This window comes from Doryrhamphus excisus, chromosome 16, assembly GCF_030265055.1.
Source record: "Doryrhamphus excisus isolate RoL2022-K1 chromosome 16, RoL_Dexc_1.0, whole genome shotgun sequence".
NCBI classification, from domain to species: domain Eukaryota; kingdom Metazoa; phylum Chordata; class Actinopteri; order Syngnathiformes; family Syngnathidae; genus Doryrhamphus; species Doryrhamphus excisus.
Genome location: NC_080481.1, coordinates 16,420,792 through 16,446,091, shown reverse-complemented (window position 1 = coordinate 16,446,091; position 25,300 = coordinate 16,420,792). Strand labels below are relative to the sequence as shown.

The 25,300-nt window shown below is 35.8% G+C and overlaps 1 protein-coding gene across 1 annotated transcript in view; it reads right to left on the bottom strand.

The window, feature by feature from the left end:
* Positions 1 to 2,216: 2,216 nt before the first annotated feature.
* Positions 2,217 to 25,300, bottom strand: part of gpd2 (glycerol-3-phosphate dehydrogenase 2 (mitochondrial)) — a 47,079-nt gene continuing 23,995 nt past the window's right edge. Inside the window, exons 7-20 of the mRNA XM_058052685.1 lie at positions 24,743 to 24,867; positions 24,549 to 24,646; positions 22,898 to 23,061; positions 19,652 to 19,816; positions 19,422 to 19,566; positions 16,888 to 17,081; positions 16,686 to 16,820; positions 16,426 to 16,601; positions 14,398 to 14,529; positions 14,185 to 14,343; positions 12,316 to 12,428; positions 12,174 to 12,252; positions 12,013 to 12,111; positions 2,217 to 6,440 (exon numbers count right to left, since the gene is read on the bottom strand). Coding sequence (XP_057908668.1) covers positions 6,315 to 6,440; positions 12,013 to 12,111; positions 12,174 to 12,252; positions 12,316 to 12,428; positions 14,185 to 14,343; positions 14,398 to 14,529; positions 16,426 to 16,601; positions 16,686 to 16,820; positions 16,888 to 17,081; positions 19,422 to 19,566; positions 19,652 to 19,816; positions 22,898 to 23,061; positions 24,549 to 24,646; positions 24,743 to 24,867 — 1,910 coding nt within the window. The 3' untranslated portion in view covers positions 2,217 to 6,314. The remainder of the gene's footprint in view (positions 6,441 to 12,012; positions 12,112 to 12,173; positions 12,253 to 12,315; positions 12,429 to 14,184; positions 14,344 to 14,397; positions 14,530 to 16,425; positions 16,602 to 16,685; positions 16,821 to 16,887; positions 17,082 to 19,421; positions 19,567 to 19,651; positions 19,817 to 22,897; positions 23,062 to 24,548; positions 24,647 to 24,742; positions 24,868 to 25,300) is intronic.

The window sequence follows — 25,300 nt, the reverse complement described above, 5'->3', positions numbered from 1 at the left end:
AGGACAGTAAGAGGTGCTAGAACAAAAAGTACATAAACAATAAAGTAATGAAAGGAAAATGTACGCGGATTATTTCAGAATAAAAGTAGAAATATTTGAAAAAAACAGTAAAAATAACAAGAAAACATAAGAGACGACTGAGACATTAAAATTAGCAAAAGCTGCAGCACGAGCGAGCGCGTGACTAGCACGTGATTCGTTTCAAAGAATGGCTTCCTCGTTTCCTCGCTTCCTTTCCCAGGCAAGCAACGCCACCACGGAGCCTCCGTGGAAATTATAATAGGAAGACTAAAGCTGTCACTCAAATCTCCACATGACCTTTCAGGAAAGACGGCTATGTGTGTGTGTGTTCCAGTGTTTGTATCCGTCATATTGAAGCCGTGACAACTAAGACATTTTGTCCATCGGGACCCCGATCAGGTGTCTTATGATCCCTTGTAACGCAGCGTAGGAAACCAAATCCTCTTGTATTATCATCGTTATCATCAGATTAACTCTCGCTTCTTTGCTGGTTCAAAAGTTATCACACTTACAGCTTCGTATTTCCACACCGGATGACACCGGACCTCATTAATGGTAGCAACGCCGATCGGCGTATGACGAAGAAAAGCAGCACAAGATTATATAGCGTGTAAGACGTGTAAGACGTATTATTTGTCTTAAATACGTCATTTTTGGAGAAACGACGTAGTTAAGCTAAGTCAGTATATGCTGTTAGTTTTAAGTTCCTACCTATTTTCGTTTTCGGTTCCTACCTAGCTGCATGTAAGTTAATGAGGCGGAACTAATTGTTTGTAAAATTGTCGTTTCCGGACATACAGCTTTAATCGTTACATCCGTAGTTCACCAGGATGTAAAATGCCTCCTGCTAAATCAGTATATGCTGTTAGTTTTAAGTTTCTACCTAGCTGCATGTAAGTTAATGAGGCGGAACTAATTGTAAAAATGTCGTTTCCGCACATACACGTTTAATCGTTACACCCGTAGTTCACCAAAATGTAAACAGCCTGCTGCTAAATCAGCATATGCTGTTAGTTTTAAGTTCCTACCTAGGTGCATGTAAGTTAATGAGGCGGAACTAATTGTATGTAAAATTGTCGTTTCCGCACATACAAGTTTTATTGTTACACCCATAGAAAATAAGCTCCGTTGTTCGCCACACTATTGAGAACTCACAAGCTAATAGTGCTAAATGTTAACTAAGACATATAATATACGTATATATATACATACATATATACGAATAATTCCCTTCTAAGGCATTTGTGCAGCCATTAAGGTGCAGTATATGTGTTTTATATTATTTTCGTTTCAGTTTCTTAGTGTTAGTTTACAGTTTGCTGTACCAGCTAATGCTAATCATGCATTGTGTTGCACGTGACGGTTGTTTGTTTACGGAAATGTTTCTATGTAATGTGACAAGTTTATTAATACTAATTACTAATTATTGTATATTTGTGTGTTATGTGACTAGTGATTTATTGTATTTTGCATCTGTTTGAACCCCCTTTAGTTCCATCAGTAAATTCAAGAAGTAGTTGCTGTCTGATGCTCCACATCCTGGAGTTCCACTCCACAAAACCGAGAGACCTGATCCCGCAGCCACTAAACCGGATCCCCTCAACGCCTTGGATGTGGGCTGAAATTATTTCCATAAAAGTCATGTAAACCCAGCCCTGGCGGAATCCAACCCACGTTTAATGCTGATTATGCAGGAGAGAACCGTTCCGGTACCTCATATTCCAGAAACACGATCAAGTGCCTTCTGGTCTTCTGATGTGGACTGGTTGGACAAACTCCCATGCATGATCCTCAAGGATCTTGCCGGTCCACCGTTCCATGACCGGGACGCAAACCGCACTGCACTTCCTGAATATGAGATTTAACCAACGAAAGGATCCTCGTCTCCCAGAACCCCTGAATGATCCCACCATAGTTGGAACACACCGTGCGGTCCACTCCGTAGGTACCTCCGAGGTAGGTACCACTCATCCACACAGTTTTTAGATACCTTGTTGTGGTTTTTGTATTTTATTCTGTGGGTCCACTGTGGTTGTGTTTAAATCGCTTTATAAATAAAGTTGTATTAGACGACTAATTAACGTCGGCAGCAAGGACTTTTAACAGTTGGCTTTGTAATACCCGAATGATGATGTCATGTTCAGTGTCGTCCGGTGGGAATGACTGGGAATGACGTTAATACACACACAAAGCTCTTCAAGCAACCAGATACATTTAATTAGATAATTGTGTTGTTTTTTTCTCGATTTTCTCAGCAGAACACTGACTTTACAAGTATTCTTGCAGTACGTTTGGGGCGGGGGGGCACGGAACACGATTCTCTTTGAGCCGGGATAAAGCTGTAATTTCATCCAGAAGGAGACAATCAAACATCGGGATGCGACACTGAAGATATTGAACATATTGTCCACAGGCGGCTTTGGCAGTTCCACGGAAGACAAACCCCAACGTGACGACACACGGTTGATTCCTAAATGTGACTGTGCAGGAGTTGGATAGGACTTAGAAAGGCAACGCGCGGGCACTTTAGGGGTGGGCGGATTAATCCAAATATCGATATCGACACCAAGAATACCAGCTTTTTCCTTCTTTTTCATAATATTCCATCATACCTAATTTTTCATCATCATTTGGTCGAGGTTTGATAGCACGGTGCACGGAACAAACGTCTCCATTTGCTCTGTGCCGTATCATTGCGCGAAATCCAACTAAAGTTTGTCATTTTACTTCATTTTATTCTTACTAAGCTAATCTTTTTTTGAAAAAAAACTTCAAATAATCATTTACCGGGGAAAGTATTACATTCACTGAAATAAATGAAGCAATTAATTTTAATACCATGTCACTTTTTATGAGTTTTTATTTATGATTTGAACGTTTTACTTGAATAATTTGCCAGGGAAAGTAACAAATTAAATTAAATAAATTAGAACATTTGCTAAATTAATTCATGTAATGATAATGGAAAAAGTTACAAATGAAAATTTTAAAAAATTTAAATAAATTTTTTTAATTTTACCAAATTAAGTATCCCTTTTTGGGAAAACGTTAAAATATTTTAAAATTAATTATGAGTACCGATAATTTTCAGCACAATATTGGTTGATATCAGAATTGGATTTTTTCCCCAATCATAAAAAACGATGGCTGCACGGTGGTCGAGTGGTTAGTGCACAGGAGACCCGAGTTCGATTCCACCCTCAGCCATCTCTGTGTGGAGTTTGCATGTTCTTGCGTGGGTTTTTTTCCGGGTACTCCGGTTTCCTCCCACATTCCAAAAACATGCTAGGTTAATTAGCGACTCCAAATTGTCCATAGGTATGAATGTGAGTGTGAATGGTTGTTTGTCTATATGTGCCCTGTGATTGGCTGGCGACCAGTCCTGGGACAGCTGGGATAGGCTCCAGCACCCCCGCGACCCTCGTGAGGAAAAACGGTAGAAAATGAATGAATGAATGAAAATTTTTACTTTTACCAAATTAAGAATTCCTTTTTGGGAAAACGTTAAAATATTTTAAAATTAATTAAGAGTACCGATAATTTTCGGCACAATATCGGTTGATATCAGAAATGGATTTTTTCCCCAATCATAAAAAACAATGGCTACACGGTGGTCGAGTGGTTAGCACGCAGGAGACACGAGTTCGATTCCACCCTCAGCCATCTCTGTGTGGAGTTTGCATGTTCTCCCCGTGCATGCGTGGGTTTTTTTCCGGGTATTATTCCGAGTAAAAACATGCTAGGTTAATTAGCGACTCCAAATTGTTCCATAGGTATGAATGTGAGTGTGAATGGTTGTTTGTCTATATGTGCCCTGTGATTGGCTGGCTCGATATTAAAAATGCTGTATGCAACACATATATGTGTAATTCCACTAACAAGAGATACGTCACGCATCGTTATCGGTATCGGCCTCAGAAATTGAGAGTTGGACAATATTAGCATAGCAGTTATTAGCATAGCCAATATCGGACATGCCTAAAATTTACTTAAATTTTATTTTATTTATTGACTTTTACCCCCTAAAATGTAAAGTTTGTTACTTGCGTAGTTATTAGTTACTTAAAATATAATAAACGATAGTAAAATCTAGTAAAGCCGTGTTTCCTTGACTAGCCTAGACTAGGCTACTTATCCGTTTTTTGCAATTATTATAAATACTTTTTCTGCTCATGATAAAAAAACAGACAAAATTATTCTGACATTTTTTCAAATTAAAAGCTCGGTATCCCTTGTATGGCGTCGATGTCAATATTTGCAGTTATCGTCCGCCCCCTAAAGCCCACCCAGGCCTCTCTAGAGCCCCCAGAGGCAAGTCGGTTGAATGACGCCCACAATGCACGGCGTCCACGGCGGTGTCTCGTCACGCGAAGGCACACACACACACACACACACACGTGTTCATTCACACGCCACAAATATAAACGTCACTCCAACTTAAACTAAAATAGCATTCTAAGCATGCAGTTTCACTCCATAATAATCATATAATCATATATAATCATACAAATATAGAATCCCTTTTTCATCCTGTCATGACTATAACTTTAAAAGAAGAAAACCCTAAATAAGTACTAACTTAAGTAAGTTCAGTAATAACTTTTTCCGATAAAAGTACAGCTAAAGCTTGGAACCTGTAAACATCAGTAGGATTTAGCTGGTGCTTTGTGGCAGACAGGAAGTCATGAGAGGGACTTTCAGTGTAAAAGTCTCCCCTGCACAACAAACAGGCAGTGACTGGACAGTAACCATACAGCAGGGGTGTCCAAAGTGCGGCCCGGGGGATTTTTTATTTACTATTTTGAGATGAAATGTGACCTGTTGGGAATATTATCTCCATACTGGTTAAATTTTATGAAAATAATAATGAAAAATAATGTAACAACATACAAAGGTCGACAAGAAAAGAATGAAAGCAGCTGTAATTTTATGACTATAAAGTCAAAATATTCATTAAAAAAATGTATTCTAATTAGGAAAAAATGTGCAATTTTACAAGAATAAACTTGTAATATTATGAGGAAAATATTGTCATTTTAGTAGTGTAATGTTAAAATATTCAAGAAAAAATACCTTATTTGTTTCCTTATGAGAAACAAACAAAAACAAGAAATACTGTTGGAATTTTCGGAAAATTAGCTTGCGGAAAAAGTTAAAATTCTACAAGAAAAAAATAGAAATATTACAAAAAAAAAAACATTTACAAAGATTATTTAAGAATGAAGTTGAAATATTTGGAAAATGTACAAAAAAAACCTGGAAAATAATATTATATAAAACAGTAACATCGAGTTGAAATATTAAATAATTTGTTTTTGTCGTAATACTACCAGAAACTACAAATATTTGAAGAAGTTATGAGTATAAAGTCAAAATATTATGGCAATAAAGTCATGAGTAAAGTCAAAGTGGAAATAGTTTAAAAAGCTGTCATTTTATATTAATAAAGACAAAATATTCAGAAAAATTGGTACTCTGATGAGAAAAAAAAGTTTTTCTTTTTTACATTTTCCAACAATTTCCGCTTCTTGTGATTCTGACTTTATCCCAAAATATTTGGACTCTTTTCCCCCCAAAAAATTCCAACTTTTTTTCACTATTATTTTTGGTGTCACATAATATTACGACAAAAAAAAATTGTGAAATGATGTTTTTTTCCCTAAAAATATTACATAATTCTTGCAAAATTACAACGTTTTCTTGTTAGATTATTACCATTTTTTTTTCTATTAATATTTTGACTTCCTGTAAAATTACTGCTGATTTTTTCCATTTTTTTCCATGTTTTTTTTCTCCTTTATATTATATTATAGTTGTATTTTTAGAACAGCTATTGTCCCCAAAATGGCCCCCAGGCCACACTTTGGACACCCCTGCCCAAGCCGGACCAAATCAATATGACACAAACAAATAGTGGTTTGATCCCCAAAATATCAGAAAAAAGGCAAATAGACTACCAAAATAGCTGTAGATTAATTGGATAATGGATTAATTATGGATTAATTGTCGACCTGTAGAACAAACTCAATGAAGCGGTACGGGCGCAACAATCAGTGTCAGTATGAAAAGGATATACGGTAAGATATAAGGGTAGAAATATGAAAAGATGCTATAAATAGATACATTGTGCGCTGTGGCAGAGTGGAGGCACCTGATGCTGAGAACCAATCAACACGTAAAAACACATCTCCATCATTAGACTCCGTTTCACCCAAAACACGATGGAGAGCGGGCGCCGGTCTCCCTGATTGCATTGTCATTCAGATGAGCCTCCGCCCAGGCCCCCGGGGGGCTCAGACCCCGCCCCCGCTGCGGTCCACCGTGACGGGGCCCCGCTCGTCCAGAGTCTCCTCAGCGGACTTCATGAGGATGGCCAGACGGCTGTCGGACACCTGGCCCTTTTTGACGGCGCTCATCAGCTGTGGGGCAGACGGAACACGTGAGGGGGGGCGGCCGCGTATCGCTGATGCTAACCCCGACCACCGTCGCATGCGCCAGTTAGCCCGACACCGGTTGAGTATGCCCCCCCCCCCTCCCTCCGCCCCAACGTGATAAAGCTGGACCGGGTTGCACATCATGTGCCGCTTTTACGACCGCATGCTCATTGACGTCTTATATGCGTAGCCATCGCTTGCGGTTTGAATCCGCGGGAAAGACATCAACAATCCACTTCCTTTTATAATATAATTAATAATTTAATAATAATTCATAATTTTATTTAAATTTCCTTTGAATTTTAATGAAAAACCTACTTGGTTGGACAAAGGGCTGAGGCGTTTTTGTGTCCTTGTTGAACAAGATTAAAGACACATCTTTTTAATCAGGCTTTTAACTAATATTTTTAAACTTTTCTTATGTTTTTATCTTTTTAGTCCAATTTTATGCTTTTATTTTTTAGCTTTTAACTCCAGTATTTCGGCTCTTCGCCGTTCGGCTGTGGCGTTTTTGTGTCCTTGTTGAACAAGATTAAAGACACACCTTTTTAATCAGGCTTTTAACTAATATTTTTAAACTGTTTTCATGTTTTTATCTTTTTAGTCCAATTTTATGCTTTTAGTTTTTAGCTTTTAATAGTCCAATTTTATGCTTTTAGTTTTTAGCTTTTAACGCCAGTATTTTGGCTCTTCGCCAGTCGACTGTGGCGTTTTTGTGTCCTTGTTGAACAAGATTAAAGACACACCTTTTTAATCAGGCTTTTAACTAATATTTTTAAACTGTTTTCATGTTTTTATCTTTTTAGTCCAATTTTATGCTTTTAGTTTTTAGCTTTTAACGCCAGTATTTCGGCTCTTCGCCATTCGGCTGTGGCGTTTTTGTGTCCTTGTTGAACAAGATTAAAGACACCTTTTTAATCAGGCTTTTAAGTAATATTTCTAAACTTTTCTTATGTTTTTATCTTTTTAGTCCAATTTTATGTTTGTAGTTTTTAGCTTTTAACTCCAGTATTTCGGCTCTTCGCCGTTCGGCTGTGGCGTTTTTTAATCAGGCTTTTAACTAATACTTTTAAACTTTTTTCATGTTTTTATCTTTTTAGTCCAATTTTATGCTTTTAGTTTTTAGCTTTTAACTCCAGTATTTCGGCTCTTCGCCGTTCGGCTGTGGCGTTTTTGTGTCCTTGTTGAACAAGATTAAAGACACACCTTTTTAATCAGGCTTTTAACTAATATTTCTAAACTTTTCTTATGTTTTTATCTTTTTAGTCCAATTTTATGCTTTTAGTTTTTAGCTTTTAACTCCAGTATTTCGGCTCGTCGCCGTTCGGCTGTGGTGTTTTTGTGTCCTTGTTGAACAAGATTAAAGACACACCTTTTTAATCAGGCTTTTAAGTAATATTTCTAAACTTTTCTCATGTTTTTATCTTTTTAGTCCAATTTTATGCTTTTAGTTTTTAGCTTTTAACTCCAGTATTTCAGCTCTTCGTCGTTCGACTGTGGCGTTTTTGTGTCCTTGTTGAACAAGATTAAAGACACACCTTTTTAATCAGGCTTTTAAGTAATATTTCTAAACTTTTCTTATGTTTTTATCTTTTTAGTCCAATTTTATGCTTTTAGTTTTTAGCTTTTAACTCCAGTATTTCGGCTCGTCGCCATTCGACTGTGGCGTTTTTGTGTCCTTGTTGAACAAGATAGGCTTTTAAGTAATATTTCTAAACTTTTCTCATGTTTTTATCTTTTTAGTACAATTTTATGCTTTTAGTTTTTAACTTTTAACTCCAGTATTTCGGCTCTTCGCCGTTCGACTGTGGTGTTTTTGTGTCCTTGTTGAACAAGATTAAAGACACACCTTTTTAATCAGGCTTTTAACTAATATTTTTAAACTTTTCTTATGTTTTTATCTTTTTAGTCCAATTTTATGCTTTTAGTTTTTAGCTTTTAACGCCAGTATTTTGGCTCTTCGCCGTTCGGCTGTGGCGTTTTTTAATCAGGCTTTTAACTAATATTTTTAAACTTTTCTTGTGTTATCTTTTTAGTCCAATTTTATGCTTTTAGTTTCTAGCTTTTAACTCCAGTATTTCGGCTCTTCGCCGTTCGACTGTGGCGTTTTTGTGTCCTTGTTGAACAAGATTAAAGACACACCTTTTTAATCAGGCTTTTAACTAATATTTTTAAACTTTTCTTATGTTTTTATCTTTTTAGTCCAATTTTATGATTTTAGTTTTTAGCTTTTAACTCCAGTATTTCGGCTCTTCGCCGTTCGGCTGTGGCGTTTTTGTGTCCTTGTTGAACAAGATTAAAGACACACCTTTTTAATCAGGCTTTTAAGTAATATTTCTAAACTTTTCTTATGTTTTTATCTTTTTAGTCCAATTTTATGCTTTTAGTTTTTAGCTTTTAACTCCAGTATTTTGGCTCTTCGCCGTTCGGCTGTGGCGTTTTTGTGTCCTTGTTGAACAAGATTGAAGACACACCTTTTTAATCAGGCTTTTAACTTATATTTTTAAACTTTTCTTATGTTTTTATCTTTTTAGTCCAATTTTATGCTTTCAGTTTTTAGCTTTTAACTCCAGTATTTTGGCTCTTCGCCGTTCGGCTGTGGCGTTTTTGTGTCCTTGTTGAACAAGATTAAAGACACACCTTTTTAATCAGGCTTTTAACTTAAACTTTTCTTATGTTTTTATCTTTTTAGTACAATTTCATGCTTTTAGTTTTTAGCTTTTAACTCCAGTATTTTGGCTCTTCGCCGTTCGGCTGTGGCGTTTTTGTGTCCTTGTTGAACAAGATTAAAGACACACCTTTTTAATCAGGCTTTTAAGTAATATTTCTAAACTTTTCTTATGTTTTTATCTTTTTAGTCCAATTTTATGCTTTTAGTTTTTAGCTTTTAACTCCAGTATTTCGGCTCTTTGCCGTTCGGCTGTGGCGTTTTTGTGTCCTTGTTGAACACGTCTTCCTCCATGAGCCGAGGATTCGTTTGTTTTGCTTGTGCCGTCATTCGCTACTCGAGTCCAACTGGCTTCTTATGCCATATGAGTATTTTGTCACAGCTAACTAGCTAGTAGCTAGCTGTCTGCGAGCTAGCCATGACCGCAACTTTAAGACAATCAGCCAATCGCTTTCCGCATGCAAAACTATAACTACAACTAGCTATGAAAACATGTTTTTTGTTAAGATTTATATTTTTGAGATATTTTTGAATCGGTGACATCATCAACAGGCGACAACCAGTGTATAAACAACGGCAACAAGACCGGCGCCATATCCGATGCTTAACGTAAAATTTTACTGACAAACACGCCAATCTGTTGCTAACCCAAATTCCGGACAATTTTGGAACATTCCTACGACGAGTAGCCGAAGTTCTACTACCGACGCCCGGCCCCGGTTCAGCTTTATCACTTGGCGGACCGGTTGGATGTGGTGAGTTCTTCCCGTCCAGGTCTAGGCAGCCACCAGAGCAGTGAGAAAGGACGTGTCGGGTACCTGATTGGAGTCTCTAATTCAGCCACGAACCGGTTCAGACACATGGGCAGAAACAAACAATGACATTTAGCCACATAGCTAACACCGGGGGACTCAAACACGCCCGCAGGACACTAGTTTGAGGCCCCCGCCTTGATATGAAAGTTTAATGTTAGTTTGATATGGATGCTGTATGGTATCATGTACCCAGAAAAAATTATTACGTTTGATTAATGTTCATGTTAAAGGTTAAATAACTGTTAATAGTTATCCTCCCTATCCGTGTGGAAGTGGTAAGTTTTTGGCTATTTAAGTTGAAAGGAAATAACTTGAAGGCTACCGTTTAGGTCGCTAGCTCTCTAGTTGTTTTTAATAAATGCGTTTAATAAATATGACATTTGCCGTATCCCAAAAAATGTTTTTACAAGATGTCAAACTATTTTACGAGAACATTTTGAAATATTAATTCAGTATAAAAAAATGTCATAAATACAAGAAGAAACTTGAAATAGGAAAATGTAAAAAAAACACAGCAGAAATGGGAAAAAGTTTTTAAATTTTACGACATTTTACGAAATTAAAATTAAAAATAAAATTAAAAATTAAAAAACAATTAAATTAAAAATTGAATTAAAAATGTAATTAAAAATTTAATTCTGAGCATTTGAAAAATAAAAATAAAATTACAAATAAAATTAAAAATAAAATAAAAATTAAATTGAAAATTAAATTGAAAATTAAATTGAAAATTAAATTGAAAATTAAATTAAAAATTAAATTCTGAGCATTTGAAATAACATTATGTATGAAGAAAGTTGAAATATTTTTGAATATAAAAAAATAGGGGAAATAACAGCAAAGACTGAAATTGATACTAATAATAGCTGCATTACGTTGGGCATATCTTATATATATCACGATTTATTTTTCATCTTATTTTGTGTAGAAAAATAAAAATTAAAATTTGCCGTATCCCAAAAAATGTTTTTACAAGATGTCAAACTATTTCACGAGAACATTTTGTAATATTAATTCAGTATAAAAAAATGTCATAAATACAAGAAGAAACTTGAAATAGGAAAATGTAAAAAAAACACAGCAGAAATGGGAAAAAGCTTTTTCATTTTACGACTTTTTACGAAATTAAAAATAAAATTCTGAGCATTTGAAATAACATTATGTAAGAAAAAAGTTGAAATATTTTTGAAAATAAAAAATAGGGGAAATAACAGCAAAAACTATTTTACGAGAACATTTTGTAATATTAATTCAGTATAAAAAAATTCATAAATACAAGAAGAAACTTGAAATAGGAAAATGTAAAAAAACACAGCAGAAATGGGCCATTTTACGAAATTTGAAAAAAATAATAAAATAAAATAAAAAATAAAATAAAAAATAAAATAAAAAATAAAATTAAAAATAAAATTAAAAATAAAATTAAAAATAAAATTAAAAATAAAATTCTGAGCATTTGAAATAACATTATGTATGAAAAAAGTTGAAATATTTTTGAAAAAAAAAAAAATAATAGCCGCATTACGCTGGGCATATCATATATATATATATATATCGCGATTTATTTTTTATCTTATTTTGTGTAGAAAAATAAAAAATGGACAACCAGGATGTTTGAGAACAGTGGAATGTTTTATCAGAGCTTTTCTTGTAGAAAATTGGAACCAAAGCGAAGTTTTTTAAATGTTTTTGTTTTTAATAAATGCGTTTTTTTGTTGTTTTTTTTGAAAAACCTGATGCGGCCCAGTCTCACCCAGACCCTAGCTCCAGTGGCACCCAAGTAAATTGAGTTTTAGACCCCTGGCTTACACAAAAAAAATACACTTAAAGGGGAAAAACATCTGCTGGTCCCTGATTGGTCAGACCAGATCTCTGACTCTAATGAAGGCGAAACTGATGGGCGCTCGTAATGACACTCGTACCTTCGCCAAGTGAGATTGTCCTTCCGAAATAGCAGAAATAGCTCATTATTTCTGCCACACTTCTATATTTCACACCTACAGTCTCAGGTGGACAGGCGGGGGAGTGGGGGGGGGTTATGTATGACATGCACACGGCGGCGGTCGTCACATACCTGCAGGAATTCGCCAATTTCGATCTGCCCGTTTTTGTTTACATCCACTTCATTGAGTATTTCGTGCAACGCGTTTTCATCGATGTGGACGTTGATGCTCTGCAAAAACAAACAGGGAAGATGAACTCTGACCTCATGGGGGGGGGGGCGCGGGAACTCACCTCCAAGACTTGCTGGACGTCCAACGTGGTGATGAATCCTTTGCTTTCTTTGTCGAACTTATGGAAGCGCTTCTTGTACCTGCCAATCAATCACACGGAGTTGAAGCGGCGTCGCTTATGAAGGCAGGCGGGATTTGAGTACCTGGCTATTTCCTGGTTGTCCAGATTCATCTCCGACGTCTTGGTGAGCTGCTCGGAGCGAGAACGGTAGCCCATCTCCTGGTACAAGAACTTCTTGGCTGCTTCAAGTTCGGCCTGATTTTTCAACAAAAAAGAGCTTATAATGAAATAAAAAATATCAAAAAATATATAATATATATATATAATAAGTCAGAATATATAAAAAAAAATATTGTCATTTTGGGAAAATCACATTTCGGGAAAAGTTAAAAATGTTATGAGAATGAAGTCAACTTACAAAAAAAATATTTAGTTGTAAATGTCATATAATGTAAAATGTCAAAATATTAAGAGAAAATATCATATAAGAGAAAATGTCATACAATGTCAAAATATTAAGAGAAAATTTCATATAAGAGAAAATGTCATACAATGTCAAAATATTAAGAGAAAATTTCATATAAGAGAAAATGTCATAATGTCAAACAAAGTCAAAATATTAAGAGAAAATTTCATATAAGAGAAAATGTCATGTCAAATAAAGTCAAAATTTTAAGAGAAAATTTCATATAAGAGAAAATGTCATATAATCAAATATTAAGAGAACATTTCAAAGAAAAAAGTCGCAATTTTATGAGAATAACATCATAATATTATGAGAAATTAAATTTTAGTAGCATACAGTAGAAATATTAAAGATAAAACCTTTTTTTAACAGTCGTAATATTATGAGAAACAAACAAAACAAAAAGTTGCAGAAAAAGTTATAATATTACGAAAATATAGTCAACTTACAAGAATGAAAAAAACAGCTGTAATTTTACACAAATAAAGTCAAAATTAAAAGTAATGAAAAAATTAATTACTTTAAAAGAATAACATCAAAATATTACAAGAAAAAATCTTGTTCTAATAAGAAAAAAATGTTGATATTTTATGAGAATATTATCGTAATATAATGAGTTTTTTTATAGCATTTTAGTAGCATAGACTTTTTTTAAGCCATAAAATTATGAAAGACAAACAAAAAAACAAACAAGGTGCGGAAAAATGAATACAATGAATACAGTCAACTTTCAATAAGAATGTTAAAATATTTTTAATGGAGAAAACAGCTGTAATTGTACGAGAATTAGGTCCTATTATTATTATTATTATTAATTAATTAATAATATTTAGTTATATTTATTAATATAATATAATAATATATAATATATGAATAAATAATAACAATTATTATGTATTAATAATATTTATTTACATTTATTAATATAATATATAATATTAAATGACTAAAGGGCGACCATTGGGTGCCTTACAAAGCACTATATCAAATCTAATCCATTATTATATTATTATTATTTATTAATAATATTTAATATTATATATTATTATTATATCAGTAAATATAAATAAATATTATTAATAAATAATAATTTATATATTATTATTATATTATATTAATAAATATAATTAAATATTAATTAATTAATTAAATATTGCCTTACAAAGCAATATATCAAATCTAATCCATTATTATTATTTATTAATAATATTTAATATTATATATTATTATTATATTATATTAATAAATATAAATAAATATTATTAATAAATAATAATTTATTTATATATTATTATTATATTATATTAATAAATAACTATAATAATAATAATAATGGATTAGATTTGATATAGTGCTTTGTAAGTCACCCAATGGTCGCCCTTCAGTCAGTCACACACCAGTGGTGGTAAACTACATCCGTGGCCACAGCTGTCCTGGGGTAGTCTGACTACTGAGCCACTCCCGCCCCCAGTGTTGTATTCTCACTAGAAAAAACTCGCAATTTAACGAGAATAACAATATTAAAAAATAATCAGATTTTTGTACCGTCCTGCGCTCCTGGCTCCAGCCCAGCTCCTTGGCCATGATCTGCACGATGCGCGGGAGCGCCTCGTCCGCCGCCTGCACATTCAGGAAGCCCAACCGCGTTCGCCGGGCGATGATGTCGATGGCGGTGCAGGCGTACTCTTTGACGGCGTACAGAACCTGCGAAGGAAGTTCGATTCATACCAGAATAACGAAGAATCTACGTCGCCTTACCTCGGCCTCGATGTAAGGAAACTCGGATACGAGTCTTTTTCCGACAATCGGCCATCTTTGCCCCGTGACCAACGCCATCTTGGCGACGTCGTACGCCTTCCCTCCGTACGTGGACGCCAGATGTTGAGCGACCTGAGCGTAGACGAAAAGATTTCTTTAGCACGGCGTTGTCAATGTTTACAGACAACATGGCAGCCGTTTACTATTCAGATGGCTGGCTTTTACCCGTCACGCCAAAGGTCAAACACGGTCCAAATATCAACAATGACCTTTTCAAAATATTTGGAACATCTTTAATGAGGAGTAAGTAGAGCGCAGGGGGCACTTTTTCCCCCTCAAACACGCCAACTGTTGCGGGAATCTGACGTGAATCGATTCATCGTGCAGACTTCATGCCATTCATGAATTGTTTCACACCAGAGAGCCGCATGTTGTGAGTCGTTCGTGGAATGGAAATGTCAGGGCTGTTAATGTCAGCGCCGGCTGACGCGTCTTCGCGTCTTCACGCGGTTGGTTTGATGCTTCTTGACATCAGGGCGCGTCTGGAACCCCACGTCACGTTACGAAGGATTAGATATCTGGGATCCTCTTAGTTGAATCGTTCGCCCGTACGAGAGCCAGCAACATTCATTCATTTCATTTACAATGAAGACTTTGACTTTTACTGACTCACGAGTACTCAACAAAGATTCAGTGGTCACTAACTCTCGGGTACCCCACAAAGACTTGGGGTTCAATGACTCACAGGTCGAGTTTGACTGACTCACGGGTGTTCACGGGTTTCACTGATTCGAGGCTCACTGACTCATAGGCGTCTGACGAACACTTGGGTTTCACTGACCCACGGGTGCTCCACAAAGACTCGAGGTTCACTGACTCAATGGCGTTTGGCAATGACTTGACTCACGAGTACTCAACAAAGATTCAGTGGTCACTAACTCTCGGGTACCCCACAAAGACTTGGGTTTCAATGACTCACAGGTCGAGTTTGACTGACTCACGGGTGCTCCACAAATACCAGAGTTACGCAGGTACTGAACAAAGACTCGAGGTTCACTGACTCACGGGTACTCAACAAAGACTCAAGGTTCACTGACTCAATGGCGTTTGGCAAAGACTCAGGTTTTACAGACTCATGAGTACTCAAAAAAGAGTCAGTGGTCACTAACTCTCGGGTACCCCACAAAGACTTGGGGTTTCAATGACTCACAGGTGCTCGACGAACGCTAGAGTTTGACTGACTCACGGGTGCTCCATGAACACATTTCAAGACTCACAGGCGGTCTACGGAGACTTCAGTTTCACTGATTCACAGGTACTACGTGATGACTCGAGGCTCACTGACTCATAGGCGTCTCATGAACACTTGGGTTCCACTTACCCACGGGTGCTCAACAAATACCTGAGTTTCGCTGACTTGCGGGTACTGAACAAAGACTCGAGGTTCACTGACTCAAGGGTACTCAACAAAGACTCGAGGTTCACTGACTTAAGGGTACTCCACAAAGACTCGAGACTAGAGGTTCAGTGATTAATGGGTGCTCAATGAACACTCGAGTTTCCCTGTCTCATGGGTGCTTGGTGATGACTCCAGTTTCACTGACTCAAGAACGCGCGACAAAGACTCGAGGTTCACTGACTCACAAGTACCCGACTAACACTCGAGTTTCAATGACCAACAAAGACTCGAGGTGCTCAGTGAAGACTCAAGTTTCACTGATTCATGGGTACTGAGCCTCAGTGAAGACTCAAGTTTCACTGACTCACCCAACAAAGATTCAATGTTCATTGACTCCTGTGTCACTGAATCAAGGATGCTCGATGGAGACTCGAGTTTCACTGTTCATGAGTGCTTGGGGAAGACTCCGGTTTCACTGACTCACGCACGTGTGACAAAGACTCGATGTTGACTGACTCACGGGTACTCGACAAAGACTGGAGTTTCACTGATTCATGGGTGATTCAAGCGGCATAGAAAACTTTGGATTATATTAATAAACAAAAAGGTAAATAATGAAAAAAACGTACTTCCTGCTCTAAACCGTAGTCCTGCACCAGGCGGATGTAGAGTGTCGGGGTCCAGCCCTTGGCGCCCTCCAGCATCAGACCAACGGTCTTGCAGGTCTCAGCCGGGAGGGTATGTGCTTTAATGGCGGCATCCAGAGTCTCCTCCGCCATGGATCTGTAGGTGGTCCACTTGCCGCCTGCGCAAAACACGTGCGGCGTTCGTTGTTCAAAGATGACGATTAAACGCACGACATTCCTGTACACAAAAAGAATTAGCTGACCCGCGATGGTGACCAGTCCGCTGTTACTGAGGGTGACAATGTGGTTACGGCAGATGGACTGAGTGTCTTTGGAGTTGGGGTCCGTCACCAGAGGGCGGATGCCGCTCCACGCCGCCAACACATCGCCTCGCCTCACTGCGGGAGACAAGAATTTAGAATCCTGCGCCACGTTACGGAGTTACAGAGTCAACACCCCCCGTACCTTCCACATCGGGGCTGAGGTAGTTGCGGACTTCGCTCAGGATGAAGTTGATGTCGTCTTCCCCGGGGATGGGGTGGGCTGTCACGTTGGTGGGCGTGTCCGTGGTCCCGGCAATGGTCATCTTCTCCCAAGGTAGGAAGAATATGACTCGGCCGTCGCTTGTGGCGGGATCCAACAGGCCCATGTTGTCGGGACTGCGTGACCGAGGACAAACGTATAAAAACGTCAGATTCCGCGTGTTTATGGAATTATGTATTTGCGTTATTTGTGCAATATCACCTTGGAACACTTACTGCAGGTTGTTGAGTCTGCATTCAATTAGCATCCACGTGGCTATTTTGCTATTTATGGCTACTTCCCCCCCCCCGGTCTGGTTACTACTATTTACTGTTTTGCAGTTTTACTTTATCACAGTTTTTCTATTATTGAACTCATAGGCAAAAAGATGTGGTGATTGAAGTCCACAATACAAGAGATCATGTTTGGTGTGGTCCTAAGCTGTTTTGGTAGAAAGTTGAAATATGTTAATAATATAATATATATATATATAATCAATATATAATATAATCAATTTGACTTTTCTAAAAGTCTCAATTCAATGAGAGAAAAAACAAAATAACAAATAAAGTTGTAATTTTTGCCAAATTAGGCTGTGGGGGAAGGAAGGAAGGAAGGAAGGAAGGAAGGGAAGAGGGAATGAAGGAAGGATGGAAGGAAGGAAAGAGGGAAGGAAAGAAGGAAGGGAAGAGGGAAGAAGGAAGGAAGGAAGGAAGGAAGGAAGAAAGGGAAGAGGGAAGGAAGGGAGGGTGGGAGGAAGGAATGAAGGGAAGAAGGAAGGAAAGAAAGAGGGAAGGAAGGAAGGAAAGAGGGAAGGAAGGATGGATGGAAGGAAAGAGGGAAGGATGGAAGGAAGGAGGGAAGGAAGGAAGGAAAGAAGGGAGGGGGGAAGGAAGGATGGAATGAGGGAAGGAAGGAAGGGAAGAGGGAAGAAGGAAGGAAGAAAGGGAAGAGGGAAGGAAGGAAGGAAGGAAAGAAGGGAGGGAGGAAGGAAGGAAATGAAAAAGGGAAGGAGAAAGGAAGAAGGAAGGGAAGGGAGGAAGGAAGGAAATGAAAAAGGGAAGGAAGGAAGGAAATGAAAAAGGGAAGGAAGAAAAGGAAGAAGGAAGGGAAGGAAGGAAGGAAGGGAGGAAGGAAGGAAGGAAGGGAAGAGGGAAGAAGGAAGGAAGGAAGAAAGGGAAGAGGGAAGGAAGGAAGGAAAGAAGGGAGGGGGGAAGGAAGGATGGAATAAGGGAAGGAAGGAAGGGAAGAGGGACGAAGGAAGGAAGAAAGGGAAGAGGGAAGGAAGGAAGGAAGGAAAGAAGGGAGGGAGGAAGGAAGGAAATGAAAAAGGGAAGGAGAAAGGAAGGAAGGAAAGGAAGAAGGAAGGGAAGGGAGGAAGGAAGGAAATGAAAAAGGGAAGGAAGGAAGGAAATGAAAAAGGGAAGGAAGGAAAGGAAGAAGGAAGGGAAGGAAGGAAGGAAGGAAGGAAGGAAGGAAGGAAGGGAGGAAGGAAGGGAAGAGGGAATGAAGGAAGGAAGGAAAAAGGGAAGGAAGGAAGGAAGGAAGGAAGGAAGGAAAGAACGGAGGGGGGAAGGAAGGAAGGAAGGAAGGGAAGAGGGAAGAGGGAAGAGGGAAGGAAGGAAAGAAGGGAGGGGGGAAGGAAGGATGGAATGAGGGAAGGAAGGAAGGAAGGAAGGAAGGAAGGGAAGAGGGAAGAAGGAAGGAAGAAAGGGAAGAGGGAAGGAAGGAAGGAAGGGAGGGAGGAAGGGAAGATGGAAGGAAGGGAGTGAGGGAGGAAGGAAGAAGGGAAGGGAAGAGGGAAGGAAGGAAGGAAGGAAGGAAGGAAGGAAGGATGGAAAGAGGGAAGGAAGGAAGGATGGAAAGAGGGAAGGAAGGAAAGACGGGAGGGAGGGAGGCAGGAAGGAGGGAGGAAGGAAGGAAAGAAGGGAGGGAGGGAGGAAGGATGGAAGGAAGGAAGGAAGGAAAGGAAAAAGGGAAGGGAGGGAGAAAGGAAGGAAGGAAGGGAAGAGGGAAGAAGGAAGGAAGGGAAGAAGGAAGGAAGGGAGGAGGGAAGGGAGGAAGGAAGGGAGGGAGGAAGGGAAGAAGTAAGGAAGGGAAGAGGGAAGGAAGGAAGGATGGAAGGAAGGAAGGAAAGAAGGAAGGAAAGAGGGAAGGAAGGAAAGAAGGAAGGAAGGAAGGGAAGAAGGAAGGAAGGAATGAAAGAAGGGAGGAAGGAAGGAAGAATGGAAAGAAGGAAGGAAGGAAAGGAAAAAGGGAAGGGAGAAAGAAAGGAAGCAAGGAAGGAATAGATAGATCCCATATAATAATAATAATTAATAATAATAATATGGAGAATAAATAGATGACCTGAAATATGAATACTGTAGAGTGTAATGAAAGAGGAAGTAGTACTACTACAGATGATTCCAGGTTATACCTGTAGTATCCCGGGATGATAAAGAGGAAGTAGTACTACAGATGATTCCAGGTTATACCTGTAGTATCCCGGGATGACGATGTGCACGCCGGCACTGGGCTGGCAGATGTTGGTGTTTTCCTGGTCATCCATCTTCCTGACGGAGTCCGTGAAGGGCCCGGTGGCGTTGATGACACACTTGGCTTTCACATCAAATTCCTCCCCTGAAAAAGAGCGTCACCACCCGAGGTCACGTGATTGACAGTTTAGCAAAGCCAATCAGGTGGGCGGGCCCTTCTAAATTCCCACCTGTGAGTACGTCCCGGCATCGAGCGCCGCACACTTTGTCGGCGCCGTTCTGCGGGTCCTTTTTCTTCAGCAGGTGAACCACCTCGGTGTAGTTGGCCATGGCGGCGCCGTAGCGGCCAGCGGTGAGAGCGATGGCCAGGTTCATGCGGGCATCGTTGTGCTGCCCTGGAAAAGGAAAATGGCTCTAAATGGAGTGTTGCTAGCATCGTGATGCTATCAGCTATTTGGAGGACAAGCCCGCCCACACTGGAGACTCCTCCAGTTCTGTTCCCACGGTGAACGCTACGGGAAGTCATTCATTCATTCCATGCGCCATCTTTTATTCATATTGCATTGCATTTTATGTAGGAGTGAAATTTTTTTTAATAAAACCAGAAAACGCTGTAATTTTACAAGAAAATAGAATCATTTATAAAATAATCAATTTAAAATATTAAAGGAAAAAAAAAAATTTTTAGTCCTAATTTTTTTTAGTCCTTTTTAAGTCCTAAAAAAAAAGTAAAGCTGTATTTTTGTGAGAATAAAGTCAAAATAATATGGAAATTAAGTCAGAATTTACTCCAAAAAAACATTAGAGGAGAAATGGAAAAATAAATTATTATTATTAATATTATTATTATTATTATTAAGTCAGAATAAGTAAATTTGCAAGAACAAAATTTACTGGAAAAAAAAACACCCGAGTAGAAATGGAAAAATCTAATCAAATAAAGTAAAAAATATTAAGACAAAAAAAACGATAATTTAGAGTTATAATGTTCTTGGATTTAAGCCAAAATATGATTGAAATAAAAACATTATATTACAAAATGCATTAATAAATTAATAATAAATAATATAAATATTATATTCAAAAGTCTTATTGTAATGAAAATCTGTTTTTTAAGAAAATTAATGGATGGACAACAAAAGCAAAATTGTTGTCATTTTTGGAAAATTAGGTAAAAAATTAAGTAAAAAAAAATGTTTTAGTCCTAATTTTTTTAGTCCTTTTAAGTCCTAATAAAAAGTAAAGCTGTATTTTTGTGAGACTAAAGTTAAAATAATATGGAAATTAAGTCAGAATTTACTCCAAAAAAAACATTAGAGGAGAAATGGAAAAATAAATTATTATTATTATTATTATTATTATTATTATTATTATTATTATTATTATTATTATTATTATTATTATTATTATTATTATTATTATTATTGATTAAAATCAATTGTGACAATAAAGTAAAAAATATTAAGACAAAAAAGTCCTAATTTAGAGTTATAATGTTATTGAAATAAAGCCAAAGTATTATTGAAATAAAGACATAACATTATAAAATTCATTCATAAATTCTAAATATTATATTCAAAAGTCTTATTGTAATGAAAATATGTTTTTTAAGGTTGTAATATTATGAGACACAACAAAAACAACCCACGACCCTAGTGAGAATAAACGCCATAGAAAATGAATGGATGGACAACAAAAACAAAATTGTTGTCATTTTTGGAAAATTAGGTAAAAAATTAAGTAAAAAAAATGGGAATAAAGTCATAATTGTGAGAAGAAAATCAAAAAAGAAGAATAGAAATATATAGAAAATAATATAATAATAATTAGGGATGTACGATAATTATCGGTATTGATAATTATTGGCCCGATATCAACATAAAAATGCGATATCGGTTGTATCTTGATTTTTTTTCCCGATCGTGAAACCGATATTAAAAAACTGCTGAATGCTGAAAATGAATGCTGTAATTTTACGAGAAAATAGCACATTTAAAAAAATAATCAATTTAAAATATTAAAGGAAACATTAAACAACTAAAGCTGTATTTTTATGAGAATAAAGTCAAAATAATATGGAAATTAAGTCAGAATAAGAAAATTTGCAAAAAAAAAAGTTGGAAAATTGACACAAAAAAAAACACCCAAGTAGAAATGAAAAAATCTATTAGAATTTTGTGACAATAAAATCAAAAATATTAAGACAAAAAAAGCCATAATTTAGAGTTATAATGTTACTGAAATAAAGCCAAAGTGTTATTGAAATAAAGACATAATATTACAAAAAAAACAAGAATAAATTCTAAATATTATATTAAAGGTCTTATTGTAATGAAAATATGTTTTTTAAGGTTATTAATATTATTATGAGACACAACAAAAACAACCCACGACTCTAGTGAGGATGGATGGATGGATGAATTCAGTAAAAATATTATGGGAGTAAAGTAAAAAAAAATGGGAATAAAGTCATAATTGTGAGAAGAAAATCAAAAAAGAAGAATAGAAATAATATAATAATAATAATAATAATAATTAGGGATGTCCGATAATTATCGGTATTGATAATTATTAGTCCGATATTAAAAAACTGATTTTTGCAAGTCATAATTACGATAAGAAAAAACACCCGAGCAGAAAATCAATTAAAATTTTGTGACAATAAAGTAAAAAATTTTAAGACAAAAAAAGTCATAATTTAGAGTTATGTTATTGGAATAAAGCCAAAATATGATTGAAATAAAAACATAATATTAGAAAATTCATTAATAAATTAATAATAAATAATAAAAATATTATATTCAAAAGTCTTATTGTCATGAAAATATGTTTTTTAAGGTTGTAAGTGAGAATAAACGCCATAGAAAATGAATGGATGGACAAACAAAACAAAATTGTTGTAATTTTTGGAAAATTAGGTAAAAATATTATGGGAGTAAAGTAAAAAAAAAGGGAATAAAGTCATAATTGTGAGAAGAAAATAAAAAAAGAAGAAAAGAAATAATATAATAATAATAATTAGGGATGTCCGCTAATTATTGGTATTGATAATTATTGGCCCGACAATAACGGTGTTCAGCAAAAAAGCCAATATGGGACATCTCTAATAATAATAGAAATAAAACTAAATAAAATTGTCCTTTTTTGGAAAATGAGAAAAAAGAGAAAAAAATAATATTGCAGGAATAAAGTGAAAAAATTATGGGAATAAAGTCATAATTATGATAAGAAAATGAAATATGTGGAAAATAGAAAAAACAGCATAAATGCCACCCAAGAAAAGGTCAGACTCGGAAATGTCACAAGGATGATTTGTGCAGATGGCATCAATGGAGAAAAAAAAAAAAAAAAGATGCGCAAACTCCACCCCTCGGAGCAAAATATGGCGTCGGAATGTGGGACACGTGCAACAAAGCTCCGAATTCTACCTTTTGGAAATCAGAAGACCCTCCTATCCGACTTCTGGTAACGCTCACCATCATAGTAGACGATGGCCCCCACCAGCTTGTCCTTCTTCAGCATGGGGAAGAGCTCCAGGGCTTTGGTCTTACTGAGCATGTAGCTGCTCTTCAGGCACTGGATGCCGGCCACCAGGTCGTACATCTTGATGCCGGCCCAATAGTAAGGCAGCTGCCACCATCTTGGAAACAAAGCACAACGGCGGGAATGACGAGATTGTCAAGCTACTTTTTTTTTGCTTTTCATTTTCCAAATATCTAATGATCTTTGGACATTTTTTTTTAAATTTCAACTGCATACTACTAAAAATGACAGTATTTTTCCTCATAATATTACATGTTTATAAATGTTATATGTATATTTATGCTTTAAAAAAAATAATAATAAAAAAAAATTGTAAATATTTGTTTAATTTTAATTTTTAAAAAAAAAATTTTAATCATAAAATTGCCATAAAATTGCCACTTATTTGGACATTACAATATGAAAAAGAGTGCCTTTTTTCACTTTTACAGCAAAAATTATTATTATTATAATTTTATTATTATTGTTATTTTTTATATTTGGAAAAAAATGATATTTTGGACACCCCTGTTTATTCTTGGAAAATTGTGCTTTTTTTCTTGTTACAGAGTGCCTTTTTTCGCTTTATTTATTGCTGGAATCTTTCCATAATAATTTGACTTAATTTCCAGAATATTTTGACTTCATTCTCGTAATATGTATACTTTTTCCCCAACCTAATTGTCCAAAAAGGACAACTTTAGTTTGCTTTGTTTGTTTCTCATCAACATTTGAAATCATCATTCCAATTCTATGCGACTAAAATTATTTTTTTTTAATTTTTAATTTTTTTTAAATGTTTAAAAAAAATTAATTTTTAAATTTTTCAAGTTTTTTAAAAAAAAAAAAAATAAATAAATTTCAAAAATTATTTAAAAATTTAATTTAAAAATATGTACAGAAATTTAATTTTTAAATAATTTTTTACATTTAAATTGATTTTGTAAATAATATTACAGGTTTATTCTCATAAAACTGCCACTTTTTTGGACATTACAATATGACTTTTCTCTAAATAATTTGAATTTATTATCCCTTTTTTTCATAGTATTATGACTTACATTCCATAATATTATAACTTTTTATTCAACAAATTTTCCAAAAATTAAATTTTGTATCTACTGTGTTTTGTTTGTTTTTCATATTATGACTTAAAAAAAACTTTTTTTTCTTTAATATTTCAACGCAACTATAAAATTGTGACTTTTTTTCATAATTTGTCCCTTTTTACTGTCATTTTTGTAAAATTTCCAATTTTTTCATCTGGTAATTATGAGTTTATTTTCATATTATTATTTTTTTTATTATATTTGGGAAAAAAATGATATTTTGGACACCCCTGTTTCAGATTTAGATTGTTGTCAAATAATGAAGATTATTAATCAGATTGATCACAGAGTTGCTGTAGATTAATTTCGAAGAATGGTCATTAAATATTGGATTACATAATAATAAATAATAAATAATAAATAATAAATAATAAATAATAAATAATAAATAATAAATAATAAATAATAAATAATAAATAATAAATAATAAATAATAAATAATAAATAATAAATCAAATGTTTTCATGTCCAGGAAGTACAACGCTGCCATACGTACTTGTAAACAGGAAGCATGATGGGAAGCGGCGCCGACAGATGGGGCGCGATCTCCAAAAGGTTGGCTCGCTCATGGAGGGCCTCTTTGACCATCATGTACTGTTGTTGTGGGAGAGGAAACGACACGACGAGGGTGAGCAGCTGAAGGAGCGAAGGAGACGTGAGAGGAAGGAAGGAAGGAAGCCAATTAGGAACCTGCTCGTAGTCCAGTTTCATGATGGCCTTCTGGAGGTAGCGGACGCCGCCGTGGATGAGCTTGGTGCTGCGGCTGCTCGTCCCGGAAGAAAAGTCGCTCCTCTCGACGAGGGCGGTCTTTAGGTCTGAAAAGGACGGAGCATAATAATAATAATAATAATAATAATAATAATAATAATAATAATGGGCTTGGGGTATTATTATGGGGTTGGTATCCTTGGCAACAGAGGGTTACGCCATGCAATGCCAGGGTGCCCAAAGTGTGGCACACATCGTTTTTTTTGTTCTTTTTTTTTAATGTCCTTTGGCAAATTCTGAAAATTATTAATCATTTTAGTTGTTTAATTGTTTTACATTAATAAAGTCAAAATATTATAGAAATATTTATGAGAACAAAATTATCAAAAAAGTAGGAAAAAAACAGAAATGGAAAAAATAAGAGGACAAAAAGTAGCATAGACAAAAAAAATTGATTAAAAACTACACCGTCAACTAATTATTATAATATTATTAGCAGCATAGTGCTGAAATATTAAATAAAAATATTATATAAGTATT